Source organism: Podarcis melisellensis, assembly GCF_964234715.1.
Source record: "Podarcis melisellensis genome assembly, chromosome: 1".
NCBI lineage: Eukaryota > Metazoa > Chordata > Lepidosauria > Squamata > Lacertidae > Podarcis > Podarcis melisellensis.
The window spans coordinates 66,260,710-66,284,913 of record NC_138528.1 but is presented as its reverse complement, the minus strand read 5'-3'; the positions used below and the strand labels follow the sequence as shown (position 1 = coordinate 66,284,913).

General features: G+C 40.6%; 1 protein-coding gene across 8 annotated transcripts in view; it reads left to right on the top strand.

Moving 5' to 3' along the window:
* The window catches only part of TEAD1 (TEA domain transcription factor 1), a 180,014-nt gene that overhangs the window by 101,875 nt on the left and 53,935 nt on the right, over nucleotides 1-24,204 (top strand). For all 8 annotated transcript variants that reach the window (XM_081927101.1, XM_081927100.1, XM_081927099.1 and 5 more), the window contains one exon: nucleotides 21,643-21,707. In XM_081927101.1, the coding sequence (XP_081783227.1) occupies nucleotides 21,643-21,707 (65 nt within the window). The remainder of the gene's footprint in view (nucleotides 1-21,642; nucleotides 21,708-24,204) is intronic.

The window sequence follows — 24,204 nt, the reverse complement described above, 5'->3', positions numbered from 1 at the left end:
AATTAATGTTGCAATTGAAAACTTTCAAAGGGAAGAGGAAATTTCAGGAAAAAATTCACTGTTCTTACTTTCAAGGTGCCCAGTAGGTTGTATAAGTGCCCTTTCTTTCATTTTACAAATCATATTTCCAGTGGCCAAACTCTGCAGCCTTCCTGGGTGCCCCAAAATGGCATGACGTCCTCAGCTGGACTTTCTTCTAAGCATGAGAAGGCTACGTACTGATAGCTTTTTGCCATTTCTTGTCTTTGCTTTCTTAATGCTTCATGTCATGTGGTGTTTCACACATATTAATAATGTCTCCATTACATGCCAGTAGCTGCAGTGGGAGCAAGACGTCTCTTGACGGTGTCAAGAGCCTGCCGTGAAGGCATGGTAGAGGCACTTAGAGCAGCTCCATGAGGCTTTCCCTTCTCTTATTTCTTCATGAGGCTGAGCAGGCTCGTGAGTTTGACTCTACTGCTGACTGGTAGAGGCTTTCCTGAGTTTCATGCTGGTGAATGAATTTGGGACCCTCTGCATTCAAAGCATGCGCTCTGTCCTTGAGCTATGGCCCTTCCTAATCTGCGGCCCATCGTGGCTGATTGCTGCGTGGGCTACCTGTGAGCAAGCAGCCAGCTTAGCAAATTCTTTGCCTCATCTTCGTTTTCTCTTAGGTGTTTTAGATAGAATCTTAGTTGGAACTGCTCCCCCGCCCCCCGTCCCTTGATTTTATATATATTTATATATTTTTAGTCTGCCTTGTATTTTCTTTTGTTTAATATTGTGTTTATGGGCAGTTTTCAGTTAGTTTTTACTCACAGAAGACCTGGTGAAATTAATGGACCTAACTTAGTTATGTTCATTGATTCCCATAAGTCTATTCTGAGTAAAATGAAGTTGAATACTACCCATCATATTGTCTGAATTGTTTTTCACTGATAAAAATCCTCTGATGAAGAGCACTTAATAAATATTTAAATGAACAAAGTCATTTGTTCTGTACTACTGTTTTCTATTGAAAAAGTCAGATTAAGTGGACACAGGTGGCACTGTGGTCTAAACCACAGAGCCTAGGGCTTGCCAATCAGAAGGTCAACGGTTCGAATCACCTTGATGGGGTAAGCTCCCATTGTTTGGTCCCAGCTCCTGCCCACCTAGCAGTTTGAAAGCGCATCAAAGTGCAAGTAGATAAATAGTTACCACTCCGGCGGGAAGGTAAATGGCATTCCCGTGCGCTGCTCTGGTTCACCAGAAGAGGCTTAGTCATGCTTGCCACATGACTCAGAAGCTGTCTGCAGACAAACGCTGGCTCCCGCGGCCTATAGAGCGAGATGAGCGCTGCAACCCCAGAATCGTCTGCAACTGGACCTAACGGTCAGCTTTCCCTTTCCCTTTCCCTTTACAAGCAAAGGAAGATATTTGCAAGTAGGTTCCAATGAAATCAGTTGTACGGCCTTGCTGTTGAACTTAGACTGAGCTACAAATGGTGTTTTCACAAAGAAATGAGGATCGCTGATGTAGCAGACTCCAAAGAATTATATAGAGTTGATCTTTCATGTGTATCTTTAGCGAGTGTGTTCATAAGTGCTGAATATAAAGCCAGTTTACTATACCACAGAAGATGCATTTTATGACTAGACATACAGTTCTCAATTAAATTATACATTCTTCATATTATGTGGCAACTGCATGAAACAATTCCGCCATTTGTTCCCTATTCAGTGCCATTGTTAAACAGTAAACTCTTGTAATGCCATTAAAAGAGCTGTATGTTCCTATTGTTCTCTGTGTCTTTGTTTTATAGCTTTCTTATACAGTAGACAATTGAGTCAATTAGCTTCTTGGCTTATAAACAGAATATGTGCTTTTCTAGAATAGAAACTGGGGTGTGTCTGAACTGAGTGGGAGACACAGGCTTTTGATTTTTCTTGAACGATGTGTGGGCTGGTTTCAAATTTCACCATTTTTTTTTTGTTGACTTCTTTTTCTGAAACTTGATTTGAAAAAGTTGAGCCTCATCGTAATTCAACTTTAAAGGACAAGAGAGTCTGTTTTATGGGGGCCCGTGTTAAGGAAATATCAAAATATAATCTTTGACATTCTTTATGGATTTAAAGATTGCTAGCATGTTGTCGTGCCTGAGAATATAGAAAAGAAAATATATATTTAACACGATTAGGTATAGTGCTATAAAATTATAGCCATTTATATGGTGAAGCAAAAATTTTCTGTGTGAGGCCAAACTACACATGGCATTAGTCACTTAGCTCTGCAGGCTCCTCCTACCCTTCTTTAACAAATAGGCAGTGCAGGTATTCCAAACCAGACTGGAAACCTAGCTTGGGTCTTGAACTCTTTGCCTTCCATCGTAGGCCTGATTCGGATCAGCCCATCCCCACCCCAGTTCTGCAACTTGTATCACCAAAAAGGTCCATGCTGAAATGAGTGAAACCAAGTGGGGCAAATCTAGGAGTGAAAATAGTAACATCAGTTACTAAAGGTTCCAACAAGCACTAAAGTCCAGTTTGTATGTTTCCCTAAGGATATAGTTGAGAGAGATTAAGCGCAGTGTCCAGTGAAGTAGTTCCACTAGAGCAAGGATTTCTGTTTGTGCAACTTGCTACTCTTTACCTGCCGACGCCCTTTCCAAATCTGCTCTGGAGGACTGGGAAACCCCATAACAGATTTAGGGGCACATAAGGAGAGGAGGGGAGAGGAGACGAGAGGAGAGGAGAGGAGAGAGGAAGTTATGTTGTACAGCCAGAAATCCATGCACTAGTGGAACTACTTTGTTGAATTCTGCCCCAAGGTTGAAATCCTGTAAAGTGGTACCTCGGGTTACATACGCTTCAGGTTACAGACTCCGCTAACCCAGAAACAGTGCTTCAGGTTAAGAACTTTGCTTCAGGATGAGAACAGAAATCATGCTCTAGTGGCGCGGCAGCAGCAGGAGGCCTCATTAGCTAAAGTGGTGCTTCTATTCACATGACTTGTAAATGACTGTTAAATGCTGCAGCGTTTACATAGTCATTTTTCTTAAGAGGAAATTAACATGCATGAAAAACTAATTTTGCCATCAGAAGATACTCTTCTGCATTGACTACACGTGTTTGCCTGCGATGTTTAATGGTTAGAGAGATAAACTTTAAAGCCACCCCAGTTCTATTTTCACGTGTAAAAGAACAAATGTGTCAGATATTAAGGTACATTCTTGGTAGGACTCTTTCTCTCAAGCAGTCAACTATTTCTTTTTCTTGCTGGTTCTTGCACTAATCATTAATAACTGTACTGTTGTCACACCTCAAAAACATTCCTATTGACACTTCAATCATTTTTAAAGCTCTTGAATTGTCAACGTGTATACAACTAACCTTTTGCACTCTATTAAAATTTAAGAACTGCTTGATTCTCAGCGAATGCCCAAGCAACTGGATCATGAAAGCGCTACTTTGTGCCAAGGGCATGATGCAGTGCACCCGTTCCCTTTTAACAAATAATAAGAAGTTTGACTTTTCATTTACACATTCTGCCAATTGCTAACAAGTTTCCATCTCGTTCAAACACTGAATTGATCCAAAGAAATTGAAAATATTGATTTAACCCTCTTCCTGATTTGTGCTGTGGGCACCTGCTAGCGCAGTCTTAGCACATTACAATTGCTTGGCCGTAATTCCTCAGGGGACCACTAATAACTACCACATTTGTCTTTTCATCTTCTGAAATTATGCTAGCAGTTGTCCAAGTCAATTGTGATTCATTTGATACTGCTCTCCTTCAAGACATATTGCAACCAAATAGACTTGCTCACCAGTAATATATCTGATGACATAGTTAGTTCTAGTTAATTGACAGAATGATTCAGGCTTTTATGGATGGCATTAATTGGTCCCCAGCGTCCATGCCATAATTGACCAGACAGTGTAGACTACATTAGACTCTCATCCAGTCAGAATAGTGGTAAGATGAGGTAAATGTGGTACAAATGATAAAATGGCTATATTTTAAATCAAACATTTATAAACTATGAAAGTAGCTGCATTAAAAGGGTTTAAATAATGGAAATACATAAATGTCCACCTTCAAATATTTCCCCCGGCCTCCCAGTTAACACATGTTGCAAATGATTCTGAGATGCCTTAATGGAGCTCACTGATGATAGTCTAATGTGTAAAGTGCAAATGCTCAAAGACGGTTGGAGGTTTTAGATTTGATGCAATTTATTGATAATTTACATGCATACTTATCGCAATAGAGAAGCGATCCATATTCATGCTGGTTCAGAGTTTGAATAAGCCTCCCCTGTTTGTATATATGCTGTATCTCGAGTCAGAAAATGTGCCATAATGACTTGTTGAGCATTCGGAAGAACTTTACAGTTAGATTTTTAATATTTTATATACCAAGGACAGAAAAGGAATTTGTGAGCTTATCGTTGCAGCAAAATGCGCTGTCCTCATGCCTTACTGAACAGGTGAAAAAAGAATTGGGAAATAATTACAGTTTTACTGTGCTCCCATTTTCCTTTGAGCAACTTATCAGCTTGACAGGGCAAGAATATGGGGCCAAAAAAAATATTGAAGAAGGATGGTAGGTCTAGAGGGATCTTGACTGCATGCAAACTTGCCATCACTCCATGCCAAGTGTCATTTACTACCATATATCAGGCAAGTGCACATGCAAGCTGAGAATATTGGTAACATCTATTTTTTTAATCCAATCACACTGTTAATATCCTGTGTCTAGTAATAGTAATGCACCCAAACTGAAAGAAGTGTATAGATTCAAAAGCATTTGGTTGGATAACTGATCATTATTTTGCCACTTTCTTTTCACTTTCTTTTCATCCTAAACATTAATCTGTCATCAATATCTGTGCAACACTACTTGTCTTAGAGCACTTGTGTAGCAGTTGATATACGCCTTCCCTTTTCGATTTAACCACCCTTAAGGATTTTGGATCACCATCAAAACTTGGCTGCCTCACTGCTCACCCCTCTAACTTTAGTTCATTTATGAACAAGTTGTCAAGCACAGGTACCAGTACTGATCCTCCTTCCTCCATGCACCCATTGGGAGAACTGTCCATTTATCCTTCCTCTGTTTCCTGTTCCTTAGCGAGCTATTGATCCATCTGATGATTTTCCCTCTTATTCCACGACTGCTTAGCTTATTCAGGATTCTTTGATTAGTTATCCCTCCCACACAAAAAAAAGCTTTTTAAGCACAGTGTCGACTGGATCACTTCTATATAGTTGTTCATACTCTCAGTGAAATTGGATAGGTTAATGAGGCAGGACTTATCTTTTGCAAAAGCCATGCTGGTTCTGCTTAAGCAAGACTTCTTCTTCTATATGCTTGATAATTCTGTCTTCAAAAATGCTTTCCACTAGTTTCTCTGGAACATTCATTAAGCTAGTAAGAGGCAGAGATCAAACCCATACCAATGCAAGAGGTACAATATGAGGTGCTGCATATGCTCTCATTTTATGTTGATAGCCATTTTGACACCTGGTGCTTTTCATCCCCCCCATGCATTTCTGCCTGTTTTATTTACTTTCTGATGATCATGGTTGAGAAATTGGCGGTGAAGAAGCTCCCTATTGCCACAGTATCCATTTCTGTTCTGGGAGAGGGGAGGAGCTTTAATTAATTTAGTTCCATTCCACTATTAAAAAATTAAAAGAAAAAAACCCTTCCCACTACCACCATAGGAACAAAACCTGATAATGATGCAATTGAGAGAGACTAGTCAGAGGACAGTTAAGAAGTTCTTGCTCACCATTAACCCCTTCCAGCAATGGGGGAACAGCAGGCATGAGCTAGAAACAAAAACTATGATTTAGTGTTAAATGTATGAGCTTGGACTCATGCACTTCCCTCTGGGAATTTCCTTTTCCTTTTCAATTAATATCAGTTTGAGTTCTGTCCAAACCCAAAAGTGTAGTTTACCTTAAGTATAATTTAGAGCATGAGTGGGTAATGTTTGCCGGACTATCTGTGGACTACAACTCCCATTATCTCTGCTCATGCAGACTGGGACTGATGGGAGTTGGTGTCCAACAACATCTAGGGGCAACAGGTTTCCTGCTTCTGGGTTAAGGAAACAGGACCGCTCCATAAACCATGGTTTGTAGTTCTTTTGTTTCCATAAACTTGCCAGAGTTTGGAGGTAGAGAACATTAGTTGTGCTCAGAGTATATTCATTGAAATCAAAGGGCTTAAGGGTTGCATTTAACTAAATTCTACTCAGAGTAGACATACTGTAATTAATGGGTCCAAGCCAGTCATGTCCATCCATTTATTTAAATGAGTCTACTCTTGAGTATGAGCATTGTTGGCTGCACCCCTAAGTAATTTAAGTGTTGATTAGTCTTCTCTGAAAATGGCTAATGTTGGCTATCACCCATAATTATACTGTGGTGAGTTAAGCATCAGAAATGAAACTTGATCACCTCCTTGAGTGTGCACTGGCAGCAGCAGCAGTAGCCATCCAGATGGTTGCTCGTGTAATACTAAATCATAGTTTAGTGCTGCATCTAAAGAGGCTGTACCATTTTGATTGACTAAGAGGAAGAGATGTTGGGTTACTGTTTCCGACTGACACTCACACATCCTCCATAATGCCTACTTCAAGCCATAGGCCCTTTTACTCTTGTCCTCATTCCATGGAATCAGTGCGGACTCTAATGTGCAGATCAACGTTTTGAGTCATTATTTTAGTCAATAAGTTTGAAGATTTTTATTTAAGAGCAGAACAAGTATGTTCTCCAGCTCACATTTTCACTGGGCAAGAGCAGGGAGAGACGATGGAGCTTTGCTGTTTAGGAATACTAAAGCTCGAAAATTCTGGAATCCCCCCCATGAGAAACGGTGGCTCTTTTGAAGTTGAGGAAACTCGGCCACACATGTTCACATGATAAATATATGCTAAAAGCTTGCTTGTATTAGGGTGATAATGTACTTTAGTCTAGTTGAGGAAATGAAAAACCTGACACATGGCACCTGGGAATCTTTGTGACTCACTCCTGCTCTTGACAGAGGGCTATAAATTTCCCTGACAGAAAACACATCGCTGCTGTAAGCTTCACCAGAAACAACCATTCATTTTGTTCCTAACAAATATGTATTCAGCCCCTTGCTTTTTAATGCCTTTATATAAACCTTTTACAACCCTGTAGGGGTAACTACGCTTCATTTCACTCCTTGTGACTTGTGCCCCGTGAGCAACCCTCAACTGCGGGTGACGTTCATTGTGACTGGGCGGGGCAGGTGTTGCTACAATATAATGCACAATAAAAAACGTGTTAAAAGACGTTTACAGCTGCAAAGCTAACCTCTCAAGGTGTAGGAAATGATGGAAATAAGGTAAGCCTCTATATTGAGGGGACTGCCTGCAGAGCGATTGGAGTTGTACAAGAGGAGAGCCTTTGGACTGGAAGGGATCCATGCTGGTGGTAGCACTGAAGCACTTGTTGATGGAGTGAGGGCAGCCAAGGAGGGGGACCACGGCTGTTTAATGAGGCCTCCCAGCCAGGGAAATCTAGGGTAATGCAGAAGAGCAGTATTAAAAGCTACTGCATACAGCCTACCTTCTGTCGTGGCGTTTGGTACAATTCATAGCACCTGTCAATAATCAAATAATACTGTAATTATTTTAACATCCCTCTCTTACGAGTTTCATCAGAAGCCAATTTTTGTATTTTAAAGCAGTTATGACCAAACTACAGTGTCCCTTGCTGGCTGGGTTGTACTCTAGTTGTTGTTGTTGTTGTTGTTGTTAATGTTTTCTACCTGTTTTTCAGCATGCTGCCTGCCCTGAGCTTTTGGGCTAATGCAATATTTATGTTTAAGTAAAGCAATGAAGCAGAATTTTCAAGGCCCTTTTAATCAATACTTTTATCTCTTGGTTAGACAGTTAGTATTTGGCCTAGTAAGTATAGAGTTGCTTTCCTACAGAGATGTGTCTCTTGCCACACACCCTTGAATATTGGGGTGGGTGTTCGAGGATCTCTGTGTGTGGGGAACAACCCCAGTAATCCATTTTCATAGACTGAAATTCAGTCTTTTCTGGATGAAATGAGCAGAAGAAATAAACTGAGAGTGTCCACAAGAAAAGTGTTAAAATGCACATATGCATGTACCCCTCTATATTGCCAAAGGCAGAATACAGATGAGAATGTAATATAGAAATGTTGGCACAAAGATCTACACACAGTTCTCCCATAATATGATACAGGATACAAAGTCTCACCTTACACAGATTTAGGTCAATGGTCGCTCTAGGCCAGAGGAATTTTCTGCCCAAAAATTCAATTGCCATAAATTAAGGGGTTCAATTGCCATAAATTAAGGGGGTGGGAATCAACCAATGAGTCCTGTCAGCATAAGCTCAGTGCAACAACTTCTGCTTGGGCAGCTGGGCTTCACCCCCACCTGTGTGCCCTCCTTGCACCTCTGAAATTGACCTGGGAGGTAGGAAAACACCTGGAACAGCACTTAGGGGGAAGAAGAGTTTCGACTGTTCCATCCGGTAAGCCAGAATGCTTGGCCAGAACAATCACCATAGTACAATGCTGAATTCATTTCAACACGATTCCGTTTGAGAACCAAGGTACGACTGTATTGCAGCAGAAGCTGCTAGGAAGGTACTAGGGATTGTATCCAATGCTGTTTCCCCTCCACTTGTGGAGCAGACCTCTGCTTGCACAATGAAACTTGCTCCCCTCTCCCCTGTAGACCCCTGTGCATCCTCAAAATCTTCTCCAGAGGATTGGGGAACCTGCAGTAGCAGAATTTGGTGGTGCACAGGGGGCTACAGGGAAGAAGAAGGATAATTCCCTACTGTGTGAGTGGAACTTCACTTGCACAGCATTGGACACAGCCCCTAATCAGGAATTTTAGTAACAACTGGTCGATTTATGAAGTAAAGAGGGCTTGGAATAAGATATGATTTGAGGTATGGCTTTGACTCCTTATCTAAAGCAGCTGCATGATCTGTGGATGAAGGTAGGGCTAGGGTTAAGAGACCAAGAAAATGAAGCGACTGGTTGAGAAATTTGTTCTACAGGAGGATAAGACACAAATTAAATGTGTTCACTTTTTGGAACATGTATCCATCTCTTTTAGTGTTACAAACTGTGTGAGTATAATGTTGATGTTTAGCATCTTAACATGACAAACTAATCTGGATTAAAATAACATAATGCCACCTTGGTTGTTAGCAGACAGGTAAAGCACACAGTTTTAAGAAGATAACATCGCACCTCTGCTTTTGGTTAATATTATTGAGATCAGTCTTGCAACCTAAGAATGAGGCTTGCTTCTTGCAGCGGTTATATAGGGAGCTATAGAAATTTCATATTTGACCTAAAAGGCAAAGGCTTTTGAAAGTCATTGTCTTCAAGGATTATAAAGAAAGCTAAAATTATAAAAGCGAGAGGCCCTAAAATAGCTGTTGTGTTAATAAATACTGTGTTTTAATATAGAACACATGCACATTTCCCTAATGATCTGCTTGCATTTGATTCCGGTTGAACTCCTAGGGTTGTGACAGCCTTAGCAACTATAATGGCATTTGAGCATTCCCTTGTTTACTCCTGGTCCATCCAAGGACTGCTCCCCAAATCAATATCACACGGTGCTTCTAAACTCTGTAATGGAATACCCTGGGCATCTTGAAATATAAGTTGCTGCTGTCAAGATTCTAAGTTACTGTCAGCTAAAGCCATTCAGTATGAGAGCTATGCTGAAGAGAATGTGAATGGAAGGGAGATATGCCATGCGGATGGTAGCATTAAGCTCTCCTCACTCAGTCTGCTGGGGAAATGTTGCTAGCTGCTGGCCTCTGCCTCTGCACAAATGTGAATATTTGAAAGTTTTTCTGTGGTTGCTCACCAATCACCTCTTCTTTCCAGAGGTCAAAGAACATTCACTTCCATGCTTAAGCTCATGCCAGTCTCTTTATCTCACATTCTGTTGAAACTAAACACCTTCATCATGTGCAAAAGGAGCAGCACACAATTTCTGGGGTGTGGGATTGTGATCCTGGTCCCAGAGTCAGGTGGCCTGCCTGGCATAGCATCCCAATAGTGTGCTTGACTGGAAGCAGGGTCAGTCTAGGACCAGAGTCCCATTTTCCAGTAATTGCATGATGCCCTGTTTAAAATGTGAATGGGACTATATATGATCAAGCAGAAGGAGTTGCTAAGCGTGGATTTCTGTGCTGCTGTTTTTGAGGCTGAAGAGTCCTTTGTTGTTGTTGTTGTTGTTTAGTCGTGTCCGACTCTTCGTGACCCCATGGATCAGAGCACGTCAGGCACTCCTGTCTTCCACTGCCTCCCACAGTTTGGTCAAACCCATGCTGGTAGCTTCGAGAACACTATCCAACCATCTCGTCCTCTGTCATCCCCTTCTCCTTGTGCCCTCCATCTTTCCCAACATCAGGGTCTTTTCCAGGGAGTCTTCTTTTCTCATGAGGTGGCCAAAGTATTGGAGCCTCAGCTTCAGGATCTGTCCTTCCAGTGAGCACTCAGGGCTGATTTCCTTCAGAATGGATAGGTTTGATCTTCTTGCAGTCCATGGGACTCTCAAGAGTCTCCTCCAGCACCATAATTCAAAAGCATCAGTTCTTTGGCGATCAGCCTTCTTTATGGTCCAGCTCTCATTTCCATACATCACTACTGGGAAAACCATAGCTTTAACTATACGGACCTTGGTTGGCAAGGTGATGTCTCTGCTTTTTAAGATGATGTCTAGGTTTGTCATTGCTTTTCTCCCAAGAAAGAGGCGTCTTTTAATTTTGTGGCTGCTTGAAGAGTCCATACTCCTCCATATTAATGTGATGAAAGCCTCTTTCTCTCCACCCCAGCTGATTTTCATGCTATGGCATACTGACATCTTGTATTCTGGGGCACTTTTACCATGTGGAAATTTCAGCTGAAAAGATGGTCTTGATTTGCACTTACCCTGTACCCGCATGACAGGCCACAAGCATGCTTCAAGTATATAGGCTCATTGGAGGATAAACAAGCCATAAGTAATTTTGCTTTCTAATATATCTAAAAAGAAAGTCACTTTTAGAGAGGGTTAGAGTGCACTGTCACACGCTGTTCTCCTGGCTGCATTTTTTTTTTTTAAGGTTTAAAGGAACTTCACCTGAGTGCTGTTATCTCAGGGGAGTTACAGCGAAGTATCTTCCATTTCCCAGTCAGTATTTCAGTTCTTTGTGGATGAAAGTGAAGCTTGGTGGAGAGGTAGCTGCTGATCTTCCAAGTGAGACAGAAATCTTCTATGCCTGACCTTCTTCCTGCCTGGCACCTTGCGGTTCAACCCCACTCTGTCATCCGCATTATAGATCTCTTTACATAAGTGGCAAAGGATCAAGCTTATCCTGTTAATTCAGAATGGTCCTTCTAAACTGCTCAGATTAAACACACACACACACACACCGATCATAAGGTGGATCATGAATAGATGGCGGCAGTTTCCTTGCAAAACTACTCCTGCATTTGAAAACGAAGGGCGCCGGTTGTGTGCGTGCGCAAATATGTCTTTAATGAAAATGTATGTTTGGAGGCCTGTGGGTTTATTAATAAGAGCAAATATTCTTGCCCTGCACTTCTGGAAAAATATCTCTACAAATTCTGCTCTGACCAAATAAGCAGTGTCTCACTCAGCACTTACATTTAAAATCCTTCATATATTGGTTAAATACTTTCCATTTGGCCCTCGTTGGCCATCTGAACTTGTGGTACCGTGTAACCTGATTCTTCTTGATTAACACTGTGTGAGTGTAAAAACATCTCTAGACCTGCTACTACAAATGCAAAATTTATTTTCCACACTGGGCATACTGTATTTTTCCGTGTATAAGACACCCCCATGTATAAGACAACCCCTATTTTTTTAACCTAAAATTAAGAAATTAAGTTGTTTAGCTTTGTTGGGTGGGGGAGGTCACTCCCGCCAATCGCTCACCCACCTGCCTGCCACTGCCGATCACTTGCCACAGCCACTGCCAATCGCACACCTCACCGCAGCTCCCAATTGCCTGCCTGCTCACCACCACCACCAGCCCACCAACCCACTTGCTGCATCCGCCAATCGCCTGCCCAGTTGCCACAGCTACCAATCACCTGCCCAATCGCCGCTGCCAATCTCCTGCTTGCTGCTGCCATTAATTGCATGTCCCCCCTCTGCATTCACTATCCTTGTATAAGACGACACCCCATTTTTGCTTATTTTTTGTTTTAGCAAAAAGTAACGTCCTACACACAGAAAAATACAGTTAATGCTAAACAGTGTCAGATAAACCACATAAGTCTCTTTGGCATAGAAACGAATTGTCACTTGATGGGTGTAGCATTTGATTTTTGTGTGTGTACTATTAATAGGAGGGGTGTGCAAACTTAGGGGCCAGGCTCTTTCACAAAATGATCGTTGGCTTAATGAAAACATGCTTTCTTTTTCTGTTTTTAAAGCTTTACCCTGCAAGAAGCTTTTGTTATTAAGTCACTAGCTTCTGAACTAATGATAGTGTAGCTAGAGAGAACACTTTTGAGGCAGCATTCCTTCCTGTATCAAAAGCAGAGAACCTTAAAATATAGTATCAGAGGAGGATGTTGAAATGATGACTTATTTATTAACTGCAACTAAAATAGTGATGTGTCAAAACTGGAAATCCCCTACTCTGCCTTCTGGTGATTCCTGGCTAGTTAACTTTTGAGATATGGCTTAGACGGTTGAAATTGACTAATATGATTAGTATAAGTGAGGGTGGATAGAAATTTATTAAACTGATTGAAAAATTGAGTTTGTTTATACTATACTGGAATGATAGAACTCCATACTTAGTAGACCCATATTCTTTATTATGGGGCATTTAATAATGCACATTTATGTGGTACCCTGATATCAAGAAAGTAATGCTCTGTATCCACACAATATATACCCATATGTCATACACACACACACACACACACACACATTTTGATCATGTAAATAGATCAGCATTTATATAAATTTTTATATTCACTGTTTTGTATTCAACTTTTGATACCTCTGTTGAATGAGTTTTTTTAAATGATGTCACTGTGGTCAGTTACACTGAGTGGGTCCTAAATTTCACCATCCACAAATGGAAGGACTCCCTTTTGGCCACAGAAAGCTTCTGGTCCAGTGGAGGAATCCTTCTAGCAGAAGCAGGAGGCTATTTTTGCCAGTTTTTCTCTCCCCTTGCACATACCACCCCCACCCCAACCTGGTTCCAGAGGGATCTCCAGTCCTTTGGAGCAGATTTTCGAAAGGCATCATTGGTTTTGATGGGAGGGCAGGAACAAAGCAATGTCTTTCTCTTCAGCTAGTCGGAGCTTCCCTGAGCTGGAGCAAAGCCATTACCTAAACCTTCATTGTGAAGGTGGAAGACCTGCCTGCACTGGTGTGCTTTTGAACAGCTAGGTTGGCAGGAGCTGGGACAGAGCAACGGGAGCTCACTCCATTGCAGGGATTCGAACCGCCAACCTTCTGATCGACAAGCCCAAAAGGCTCAGTGGTTTAGACCACAGCGCTACCCGCGCCCCACAGTTCAAAAGCACACCAGTGCAAGTAGATAAATAGGTACTACTGCAACGGGAAGGTAAACAATGTTTCCGTGTGCTCTGGTTTCGTCATGGTGTTCTGTTACACCAGAAGCGATTTTTAAAAATTCCTTCCAGTAGCACCTTGAAGACCAACTAAGTTAGTTCTTGGTATGAGCTTTCGTGTGCATGCACACTTCTTCAGATACAAGGGAGTCCTTCCATTTGTGGATGGTGAAATTTAGGACCCACTCAGTGTAACTGACCACAGTGAGGTGCTACTGGAAGGAATTTTTTTGTTTTGACTATGGCAGACCAACACGGCTACCTATCTGTAAACAGAAGCGATTTAGTCATGCTGGCCACATGACTCAGAAAGCTGTCTGTGAACAAACGGCGGCTCCCTCGGCCTGAAAGCGAGATGAGCACCACAACCCCATAGTCACCTTTGACTGAACGTAACTGTCCAGGGGTCCTTTACCTTACCTTTTGCTAAACTATACATTTGACAGCGTACATGAATATATTTGCATTAAAGAGTGGAATCCAACGTAGCACTAAGTGGGATATGTGCATAGGGAACAAGGTCTGCTTGTGCAATAGGACTTCCCCTCTTCCCTCCATACGCCCTCTAAACATGTTCTGGAGATCCCCCAAGCCTCCAGAACAGTTTTACAGTTGTCTGGATGCATGGGGTGGGGGGAGAAGGGGGGAGCCCTATTGCGTGACCTGTCCATGTTATTTGCAGGCAACAACTTCATTGAGTCCTGCCTGTTTCTTCCATTTATTCTTAGGTCTTGCTGGTTAATCCCTGTGAAAGGTGCACATGTTGTAGTGTGACATTAGCATAACATAAGCAGAGTATTTTGGCAACTCTCTAAATTCAATGAGTCTTCAAAGTGGTGTTATGAGCAATGTTATTAACAGACTTGGCCTTATTCTCACAGAGAATATCTTTCCAATCTTGCAAGAAAATAATTTTCCTTTCATATTAAATTACTCCTTTCCCCATAAATTTTCCTTTATGCTATAATGTAATGTGAACAGTGAAAAACTCTACATTTCCTGGACACATATATACAGTTAAGAACTAAGCTTAAAAAAAGAAGACTATGAGAATCTGAAACTTATCCAAGCTAGCTGTTCTTCATTCTTTATTGAGAAAGTTAATCAGCATTTAGAATAAAGCCTCTTCAAATGAAGACTGCAAGCCAACTGTAATTCTTCTGAAAAAGGGACCTCCTTTTTCCTTGGCAAAACTGAAGCCACCAACTGAGAAATTCTATTTTGCTAATTTTTATCTATTATGATGCAAATCCTGATTTTAATCCCCCTAACTCATCCATCATGCATGACAGATGAGCCAACCTATTGTCTACATATCTGAAGGATTTCTGTCCAAGTTAGACTTTTCACTATGCATTCTTGGCAGAAGAGTACTTGTTTTAATTTGTTTGGTGCACTGTATAAATCAGCACTTTCTAAAAGTCAAATACAACCTCAGCATATAAAGTTCATATTTGATTAGTTTGTTGGCCTGTTACCGCAGCAAGAAAAATAGTGGTAATGATCTTTCTGCAAACTGTTGTTCTATTTCATCTTCCTTGGTCAGAACTGCAGGTTGTGGTTTCTTAAGGTTGTGTGATGTTATGAGAAATCACTAAGTAGACATTAATTTTGGACAAATTTCTCAGTGAAACATGATGCACTTAATATTGCATAGCAAAGTATATAAATGCAAATTCATCCAATGTATTCTGTTGCTGAGGCTCACAGCACTGTGGGGGTGAGGATCTGAATCATTAATTGTATAAACTGAGGTGCCTAAGACCATTAAACATTGTATGCTTACTCCTAGGAGTAGCTGTGTTTTAACGGCAAGATGGGTTTTCAAAAGCCACAATCCAAGACAGAACAAGAAGTGCTTTGCACTATTCCAACCAATGGGCTTAATCACATCTAATGTTGGGCTGGGTTGTGGTCTCTGAGAACAGAATTTCCAAAACTATAGATTTGTCATGAATGGCTAGGATACTTCAGGACAAATATATTGAAGGCAATGGAATGGGATAAGAAGGAGGTTACGGCCAGGTCATTGGAAGGTTCCTTTTGTAAAGAAGATGATGAAAAAGAAAAAAATGCAAGGGAGAGAGAAGCCATTCTGCTTTGGGGAGTTCATAGCAAAGGATTTGAAAGTAGTGGGCATGAAATGAATTATGTTAGTGTCCTTATTCGGCACCCTAGTTCATATTTCATGCAGGAACGAATGAATTGGCTATATGGTCAGAGCACAATGTCTGGAGGAATTGACATGAATTTTCTCATGGGCACATGGCAAATGATATTTTGAAGAAGATATTAAGGAATGACATATATATATATATATATATATATATATATATATATATACACACACACACACACACACACACCTATGGTGTGTGTTTTGTGTTTGTCATAATTACACTAACCTACAGTTTATTTACATTTGTAACATTTAGCTTATGAAAGCATCCTAATATTATTCTAATATATACTTACTATTGTATATAAGCATAATAGATACATAAATATACACACACCAATAAAATTGCTGTCAGCACAATGCTTCCAAAAGTAAACCTGTACTATTTCATCTCAACTGGGGAAATCCAACAGAGAAAGCAAAACAATATGGCAGAAGAATATTGCTGGCTTAACCATGAAGGATCAACACCCAATTTTTTTTCCTCCAGGGATGCTAAACCTCTTGTAGCTGCTAAATTGGATTTGCAGCTGAATGAAGTATCAGCTGCTGTTGGACAAGCCCATAAAAGCATGATGGCTGGCCTTTTGTAGGCAGGGCTTAGAGGACGATTGATATGTTTTAGCACTTTTAGGATTATTGTGATTAAGAGGAAACCACTCTGAATGATAGGGAAAAGGGTGTAAAAATGCACAGCCCACAGCTGGTAAGCAGCATGTGTTTGCTATGAGGGGAGGTCATGACTAGTTGATCCTGCTGGTTGTAGTGTTGATTGGCAGATAAGAAAACTTGATATTATGAAGCCCGGGATTTCCTTAAAAGAATGTGGCTTTGGAAGGCCAGCAAAACAGATAAATCAGAATATAATATAAATACATTTAGAACTGTCTTGCAGTTAAAATTCTAGCTGCACGGTTTTTAAATTCAGTAAGGCAAAAATAATAATAATGCAGCATTCTAATTATAATTTCCCCATCCTTTAGGCAAGTATGGTCTTTATAGAGAGCAAAGTTTTTAAGGCAGTGTATAGTTGGGAGGAGGGAATATAGATATGTTGAAATTCAATTTTCTGCAATTGTAAAACTGTTAAGCATCTGGCAGGGCAGAAATACTTTTGTCTATCTGCTTGTTGGAAGAGAGAACCCTTCGAAAGCTGCTCCTCCCCACCCCCACATGAAACACCTGCCTCCAAAAGCACGAGAGCGTTTTGTGCGTCTGTCTGCACTCCCTAGCCTGCTTTCTTTCCCTCATTTGGAACTGAAGCTCATTTAGCTGACTGCTTTTTAATTTTTATTTTTTTTAAAAAAAACACACGCACCATTTGAATCCTTGCAAATGTGCATTTAAATGGTTGAATCTCTAGCTCCCTTCTTATTCTTTCCCCCACTTTTTTCCCTTTTTTAAGTGGGGCTGTGCCTCTTTCAAAATTTGAGTTTAGCATACCACACAGGAAAGAACACAAGCTTGCCAAGTCCTGCTGAGCGTTTTTTCAAGCCTGTGAAAAGAATGAATTATTCAGCAGTAAGCATGCTTACAGCTGGCCATTTGGGAGCTTTGATGTGCGAATCAGGCGGTTGCATGAATGCCCTTATTGTCATGTTATGTGTACACAGTGTGTGAATTATTGAAAATAGTGAGGCCTGAGCCTCATCTGGTAGAGATTACAGTGCAGGCATGCTGGGTGAAGGTCTGTAATTGAAAATCCCCAGATGCTGTTTATTTGGCCTATGTCACATGACCTTCTGCAGTAAGCTTGTCTGAACAAAACGCTGCCTGCATAGGAAAGCGTTGCCCAATCTCCCACCCCACCCCTTTCCTGTAAGCCTTCTCAAAACTGACTAAGAGGAACACTCTAAACACTCGCTATGGGGATGACTTAACACCTGCCTATAATATTTTTTAAAGGCTTAAGAAAGATTTTGCTCATGGCTTTAAAATAGCGGGTGTCTTAAAATCTGTTTAATCAGTTGTTGACTTTTATCTACAAGAGAGGTTTCTTGTTAACTAATTTGGATTTAAAATTTCTCTCCCCTGGCCACAAATGCTACACAAGGTGGATTTTCTTTCTTTTTTTCTTTTTTGCTCGCATGCACACACACATGCACACACGCCTTTAACACAGGCGCTTTCATGGGTAGGGACACAGAATTTTATTGTGGTGTAAGATGCTAAAATCCTGGAAGGCCTGAGAGCATTCAGACATTCCTAATGCTGGCTTAAAGTTTCTTTAGGAATGCTGCTAATGAAGAATAATTCTCAGACGTCACCGATCCAAATGGCACAAAAATCTCTATTAAAAGTTAGTGAGACAAAATTTGGTTGGATCTAGGATTTCAAACAAAAACATGCATGTTCTATTCACCTGAGTAAATTTGGTGTTAGAATTTGTGCCGAGTACCTTAAGCTTACCATATTTTTTTTTCAATGAATCCGGGGACCTTTTCAGCTTCAAGTGGATTTTGTATGGGGACTGATTTGTAAATCCGGGGACTGTCCCTGGGAAATGGGGACGTCTGGTAACCTTAGAGTACCTTCCATAGGAAATCTAAGTCTTCCCTCTTTGCTCAAGCATCTATGAACAGAGATAAGGATGTATTTTATTTGATTTTTTTTAATCAGCTCTGTACTTGGGTGGGCAGGAAGAGTGCCTAAGACTGCAATCCAATACCCCTTTACCCGGGAATAAGAACCATGGAATTTAATAGGAGCTATTTCTGTATAGGATTGTTCTGCTTAACGTCTTAGGAATTTTCCCATTTCCCCAGCAAGGGCTTGACATTATTTTTCCAACCCTGATTTAAATAATGTGGGGGTTAAAAAAAAAGTTTTGTTTTTTAACAAAGAATTTTTGACAGGATTGTATATTATTCACCAAGCAAAGTAAGGTTTTGGTTTAACTACTGCCCCATTGGCCTTCTGTTTGTGTGTCCATTTCTTTGCAATGTGATAATGCAGTTGGAGATTAAGATAGAAGAATGAAAATTTGTACACACATCCAAGGCACAATTCAACATTTCTGATTTTCAAAGTTCAGACCTGAGTTTGATTCCCTCATGTTTGAAGAATTCCTAGAGGCTTCTCCAAACATTGTATTTTACAATTATTTTTATATTGTAATATCCCTTGAGCTGTGCTTACTTTTCTTATTAATATTACTTTTCATTTTTATTATTTGTATCTTCCTTCTTAGACAGAGTGGTCAAAATTTCCATTGACAAACCATAATTCTTTTTAAAAATAAAACTATGGAAGGAATGGAACCATGAGGAGACGTATTGGTGAGGTAGGGGGAGAGAAAGACAAGAACAGATTGAAGAACAGATTTTCAAAACACCAAAATTAGATAAATAGGCGAAAACAAACAAAAACAAAAGCACAACCTCTTACACCAAGAGAATATTTTGTTCCTCTGGCTGTGAAGCAGGGGAACAGCAGAAGGATCTCATCAAGACTCTGGTGTGTACAGTGGTACCTCCGGTTATGAATGGGATCTGTTCCGGAAGCCCGGCTGCATCCCGAAAACTTCATAACTGGAGGCGCCCTTCTGCACACGCATGTGGGGCGAAACCCGGAAGTATACACTTCTGGGTTTTCTGCATTCGCAGCCCGAAGTTTATGTATCCAGAGGGATACGTAAGCAGAGGTACGACTGTAGTGATATTTTCGCCTCTCTCATGCCAACCAGTTGGTCTTACATGAGGGATGGGCAGAAGGTATATAAGGATCTAGTTCAGGCATGGCCAAACCTGACCCTCCAGCTGTCTTGGGACTACAATTCCCATCATCCCTGACCACTGGTCCTGTTAGCTAGGGGTGATGGGAGTTGTAGTCCCAAAACAGTTGGAGGGCCAAGTTTGGCCATGCCTGATCTAGTTATAGACTTCTATATAGAATCATAGAATTGGAAGGGACCACAAGGTTTTGAAGTGGATCAGCAAGGATCTCTGACTCCCAGCAACAAAAAGACCATCCAACCTGCCAAAGAAATTACTGTTGAAATCAAGATGGGGAGGGTATACGAAAGTGGACTTTATGTGGAAAGACTTTTAGTTCAGTTTAGCTCTGGGACTCTAATCAAACCCCCAGGTGATTTTTTTTTTAAATTCTGCATACACTTCTTTTGCACTTGGCTCCAATTGCTATATCTTCAGGTTCGAGAGAATGGGATAGTCCTGCTTACCCAAGAACCGGCCTGTGATGGTGATAAAGAATGTGGAACATATAATGAACTTTACTCAGCTGAAACAAAAAAAATTCCTTCCAGTAGCACCTTAATGACCAACTAAGTTAGTTCTTGGTATGAGCTTTCGTGTGCATGCACACTTCTTCAGATACACTTCTTTACTCAGCTGAGCATTTAAATAAAACTAGCATATAGTCTGATGATCTATAGCACCTGACACAACTAGGTCTGTTGAGTTTTTAAAGAAAAAGTCTTGAAATCAAGAGGCTGAAATAATAACGGGATATACTCTAGGAATCTTGGACAGGATGGATTTCTGTAACAGAATAGTCACAAACAAGCATACCTTCATAATCTCCGGCTGTACCACAGAGCTAGATCATATTGAGGATCCAAACTGATTGAAGGCAGTACTGGAAATCTGGAGTTGTTTAAATGTTAAATCACCTCTATGGATTAATAATATCACCCTGTTAGGAAGGAGAAAATGGAGAGATGGAGCCAAAAGCACACAGAAACATATGGTGTTATATATTGAAACAGCACAGTTGTCACCAGTGTTGCCAACAAGTTCACACAAGTTATTTGCTCAGCCACTAGCCTGTCCACCCACACAAAGTCATTTGAAGCCTACTGATGGACTAAGAGACTCTCTTCCAGTTCACAAAAGGTTTCTTGTTTGCTGTGGATGATCCAGCGAGCAGTTTATAAGTCCTGTAGTCACTCTTCCAACACTTGATGACAAGAATTCTGACTCTGGTATTTTGCAAAGATCCAAACACAGAATACATTGGTGGTTTTCAAATAGAAACATTTTGGGCAAACAGTAGCCAGGCCTTTGCTACTGGAAAACGCAGTGATATTTCACATCGTGCCGTAAATTTGCCAAGGAGAAAAGTAAATTGATTGAATGAACTAGGGAGATTCCATATTTATTTGAATGCCCTCATGTCATTAATTTATTTGGATGGACAGCGTTCTCGAAGCAACAAACATGAGTCTGACCAAACTGCGGGAGGCAGTGGAAGACAGGAGTGCCTGGCGTGCTCTGGTCCACGGGGTCACGAAGAGTCGGACACGACTAAACGACTAAACAACAACATGTCATTTAACTCTTCTGTTGTGGAGAGGAGGGGCTTGAGATGACCTCTGTGGTCCTCTGCCAGTCTCCTGGGTACATCCCCACACAAGTGTGATGCTTGCTTTACATTTCTCAAGACATATCTAGTATTATGTGATGTTTTTTACTCAGGGAAGGGATGGAAGAAGAAAGCACAGGTTGTTTCCCCTACTTATTTTGACTTAGCTCATGTTAGCCATTAAAAGAATTGTAGTTTAAAATTCTAAAAGTACTGCAGTTTCTATAATCAGATTGTCATGGCCTCCCAGAATGTTGCTGAATTTTGCAACTGCTTTTGCAGGAGAATTCTCTTGTGGCTCAGTCACTAAGCTACTGTTTAAAATATATTTTTCTCAGTCTCTCATTCCACATGCCGGCTTGCTTGTGCTATTTTGTTTTGGGCACAGGACCTGATCCATTTTTAAAATGCACATAATACTTGTTGCTGATCTGTATTTTTGAATTGTGCAGCTCTTCGCATTTATACCTTCATGCTGAATTTCTGGTTTTGTTCTTCATTGTAAATCTGTATTTGTTTCAGGTAGGAATGAACTGATAGCCAGATACATCAAACTTAGAACGGGAAAGACACGGACCAGGAAACAGGTAAGGAAATCCTGCAAGATAAAAACTGTGCATGTCAATGAATGACAGAATGTAGCGGTCTTGGCTGCAGTGGCTGCCTTTGCTTCAGCTCTGGTTAGTTCCTGCCTTGCTTTTTCAGTGTATTGAGTTTGTGTTCAGAAATAAAATACTGCTGTTTGTGCCATTCATCACTTCAGTGACAACTTCCTTAAGCACACCGTATGCTTGCAGTCATAAGCACCTATCTTTTAAAAAAACCTATTGGATGCATTAATCAATTAATTTCAGAATTACTGAGTTGCTATGATGGGACATAGTTGTGTTTTCTTCAGCTGCTCCTGTCCTCCCAGCCTATTCATTTGGCTTGCAAAGGGCAAGAACCTCATCTGGACTGCCAATATCAAATCCTTCCTTTTGACGCAAACACGTTATTAAATTGCTCTTACAAGAAGAATCCTAATAATATTTGGGGAGCAAAAGTGGTAACAGGGATCTTGTGGTGACTTCGGGAGGCAATGGCTGACAAATTTCAAGGTGCATTATTATCTTTATTTTTATTTAAGTTCTTTATTAAATCTGTATACTGCCCTTCATCCATAGCTCTCCGGGCGGTTCACAACATAAAAATCCAATATAAAAACACGTTGTTTTAAAGTCATCCAAATATATTTAGGGAAATCGTTTAGTAAAAGGAACAGAATGCTTTATAGCAAAGAGCAGAGAAAGGGTAGCAAATTGCATGTTTTCTTAGGTAAAGTCATCCACACAGTTTGTAGGCCATGCAAGATCCAAACTTAAGACGGTTCCCCAAAGTCCTTTGTTCACGCCATTTCAAACAGGGACAGCCTCATGTTGTCTCAGGACAAAGGAGCAAGAAAAAGCAGGAAGTTTACACCATGATTAGCAAGTTACAACTGGAATTTCTCCAGACAAAGAAGAATGTCCCCAGAACCTGCTAAGAGACGCTTAATTGTATCTCATATGTCTCTTCCTTGGTATTGAAAGTGTCTCCAAGCAGGATTGGCAGAAAGGGCTTTTTTTTTTTAACCAATGGGACAGAGAATTGAAAACTAGCTAATAATGAAAGAATAGGCAAAGAGAGGTTTTAGATTTCATGGACGATCTAGAGGAGGATATGTTCTTCTGTCAATGTGACAGAGAATCCACATCTGTCTATTTGCATGAGATGGGATTTGGGATTCTTTTTATTTATTTTATTTTATTAAGCTGATCTACCTCCTTCAGCTACTTACATTGCTGTGCAAGCCATTCAAGCCTGTTGAATTATTAGAGTTATAGCTGCTCTCTCACATTTTTATGACACAGGAAAGTAATACAAAAAACTGTATTTTTTGCTCTATAAGACTCACTTTTTCCCTCCTAAAAAGTAAGGGGAAATGTGTGTGTGTCTTATGGAGTGAATGCAGGCTGCGCAGCTATCCCAGAAGCCAGAACAGCAAGAGGGATGGCTGCTTTCACTGCACATTTTTTTTCTTGTTTTCCTTCTCCAAAAACTAGGTGTGTCTTATAGAGCGAAAAATACGGTACATTTATGTGCTGAGGTGACAAAGCTTGGTGTGTATTACAACTTCCAAGAGAGACACAGAAACTATGAAGGGTTGTCTGTGCTTCACCTAGAGCTAGTAACTTTGTATTCCCTTGTAATATTTTTCATCAGAGATTATGGAACATTCTTCATTTACATATGTAAATCAACATATGCCACTATGCATGTCCTTTGCGAGTTTTGCATCCATTTCATTTTCAAGTAGGGATCACCCTTGCCTTATGATGTTTATTATCTCACTTAGCCTTGTTTTTATCATAACCCCACCTGCAAGATTTCCTAAAACATTCTTAAAAATAAAAACATGGGGTTTGTAAAAGGATTTTGATCACCGAAGACACACAGACATTTCAAGCCTATTTGCGCAACTATGATTAGTTGACCCACTTTTTAAAATAGGAAATTTAATATTTTGCACTTATGGTTCCTGCAATTTGGAGCTGTTGAAAATTTCCTGTGCTCAGAATAATAATAATAATAAAGTTGGTACCTCTTAAGAAGAGGGCTGTGCAAATGTGTTCCCAGAGGTCATTTATTTGGACATTAGTAAGGTTGCTACATAGGTCAGATATATCAGATTTTGGCACTGCAGGATATACATTCTTGTTGGGACTGGTTGGTACAGGAATGTAGGCAAGAGATTTTGGTAGATTACTTCTCTGCAATGACTCTAATACAAATGAATACACACAAGGTTCTCTTCCAGGGGTTGCTGTGTGATTCTGCTGATCCAGGTCGGGGCCAGAGTGATGGGTGGTGGAGAAAACATTTCCAGACCAGACAAGCCTTTTTGAAGGCTCTAAGTCAGTGTTTCTCAATCTTGCGTCCCCAGCTTTGACCACTGGTCCTGCTAACTAGGGTTGGTGGGAGTTGTAGTCCAACAAAAGTTGGGGACCCAAGTTTGAGAAACACTGCTTTAAGTCTTCCTCCAAAGTCAAAGGAGGCCTCTGG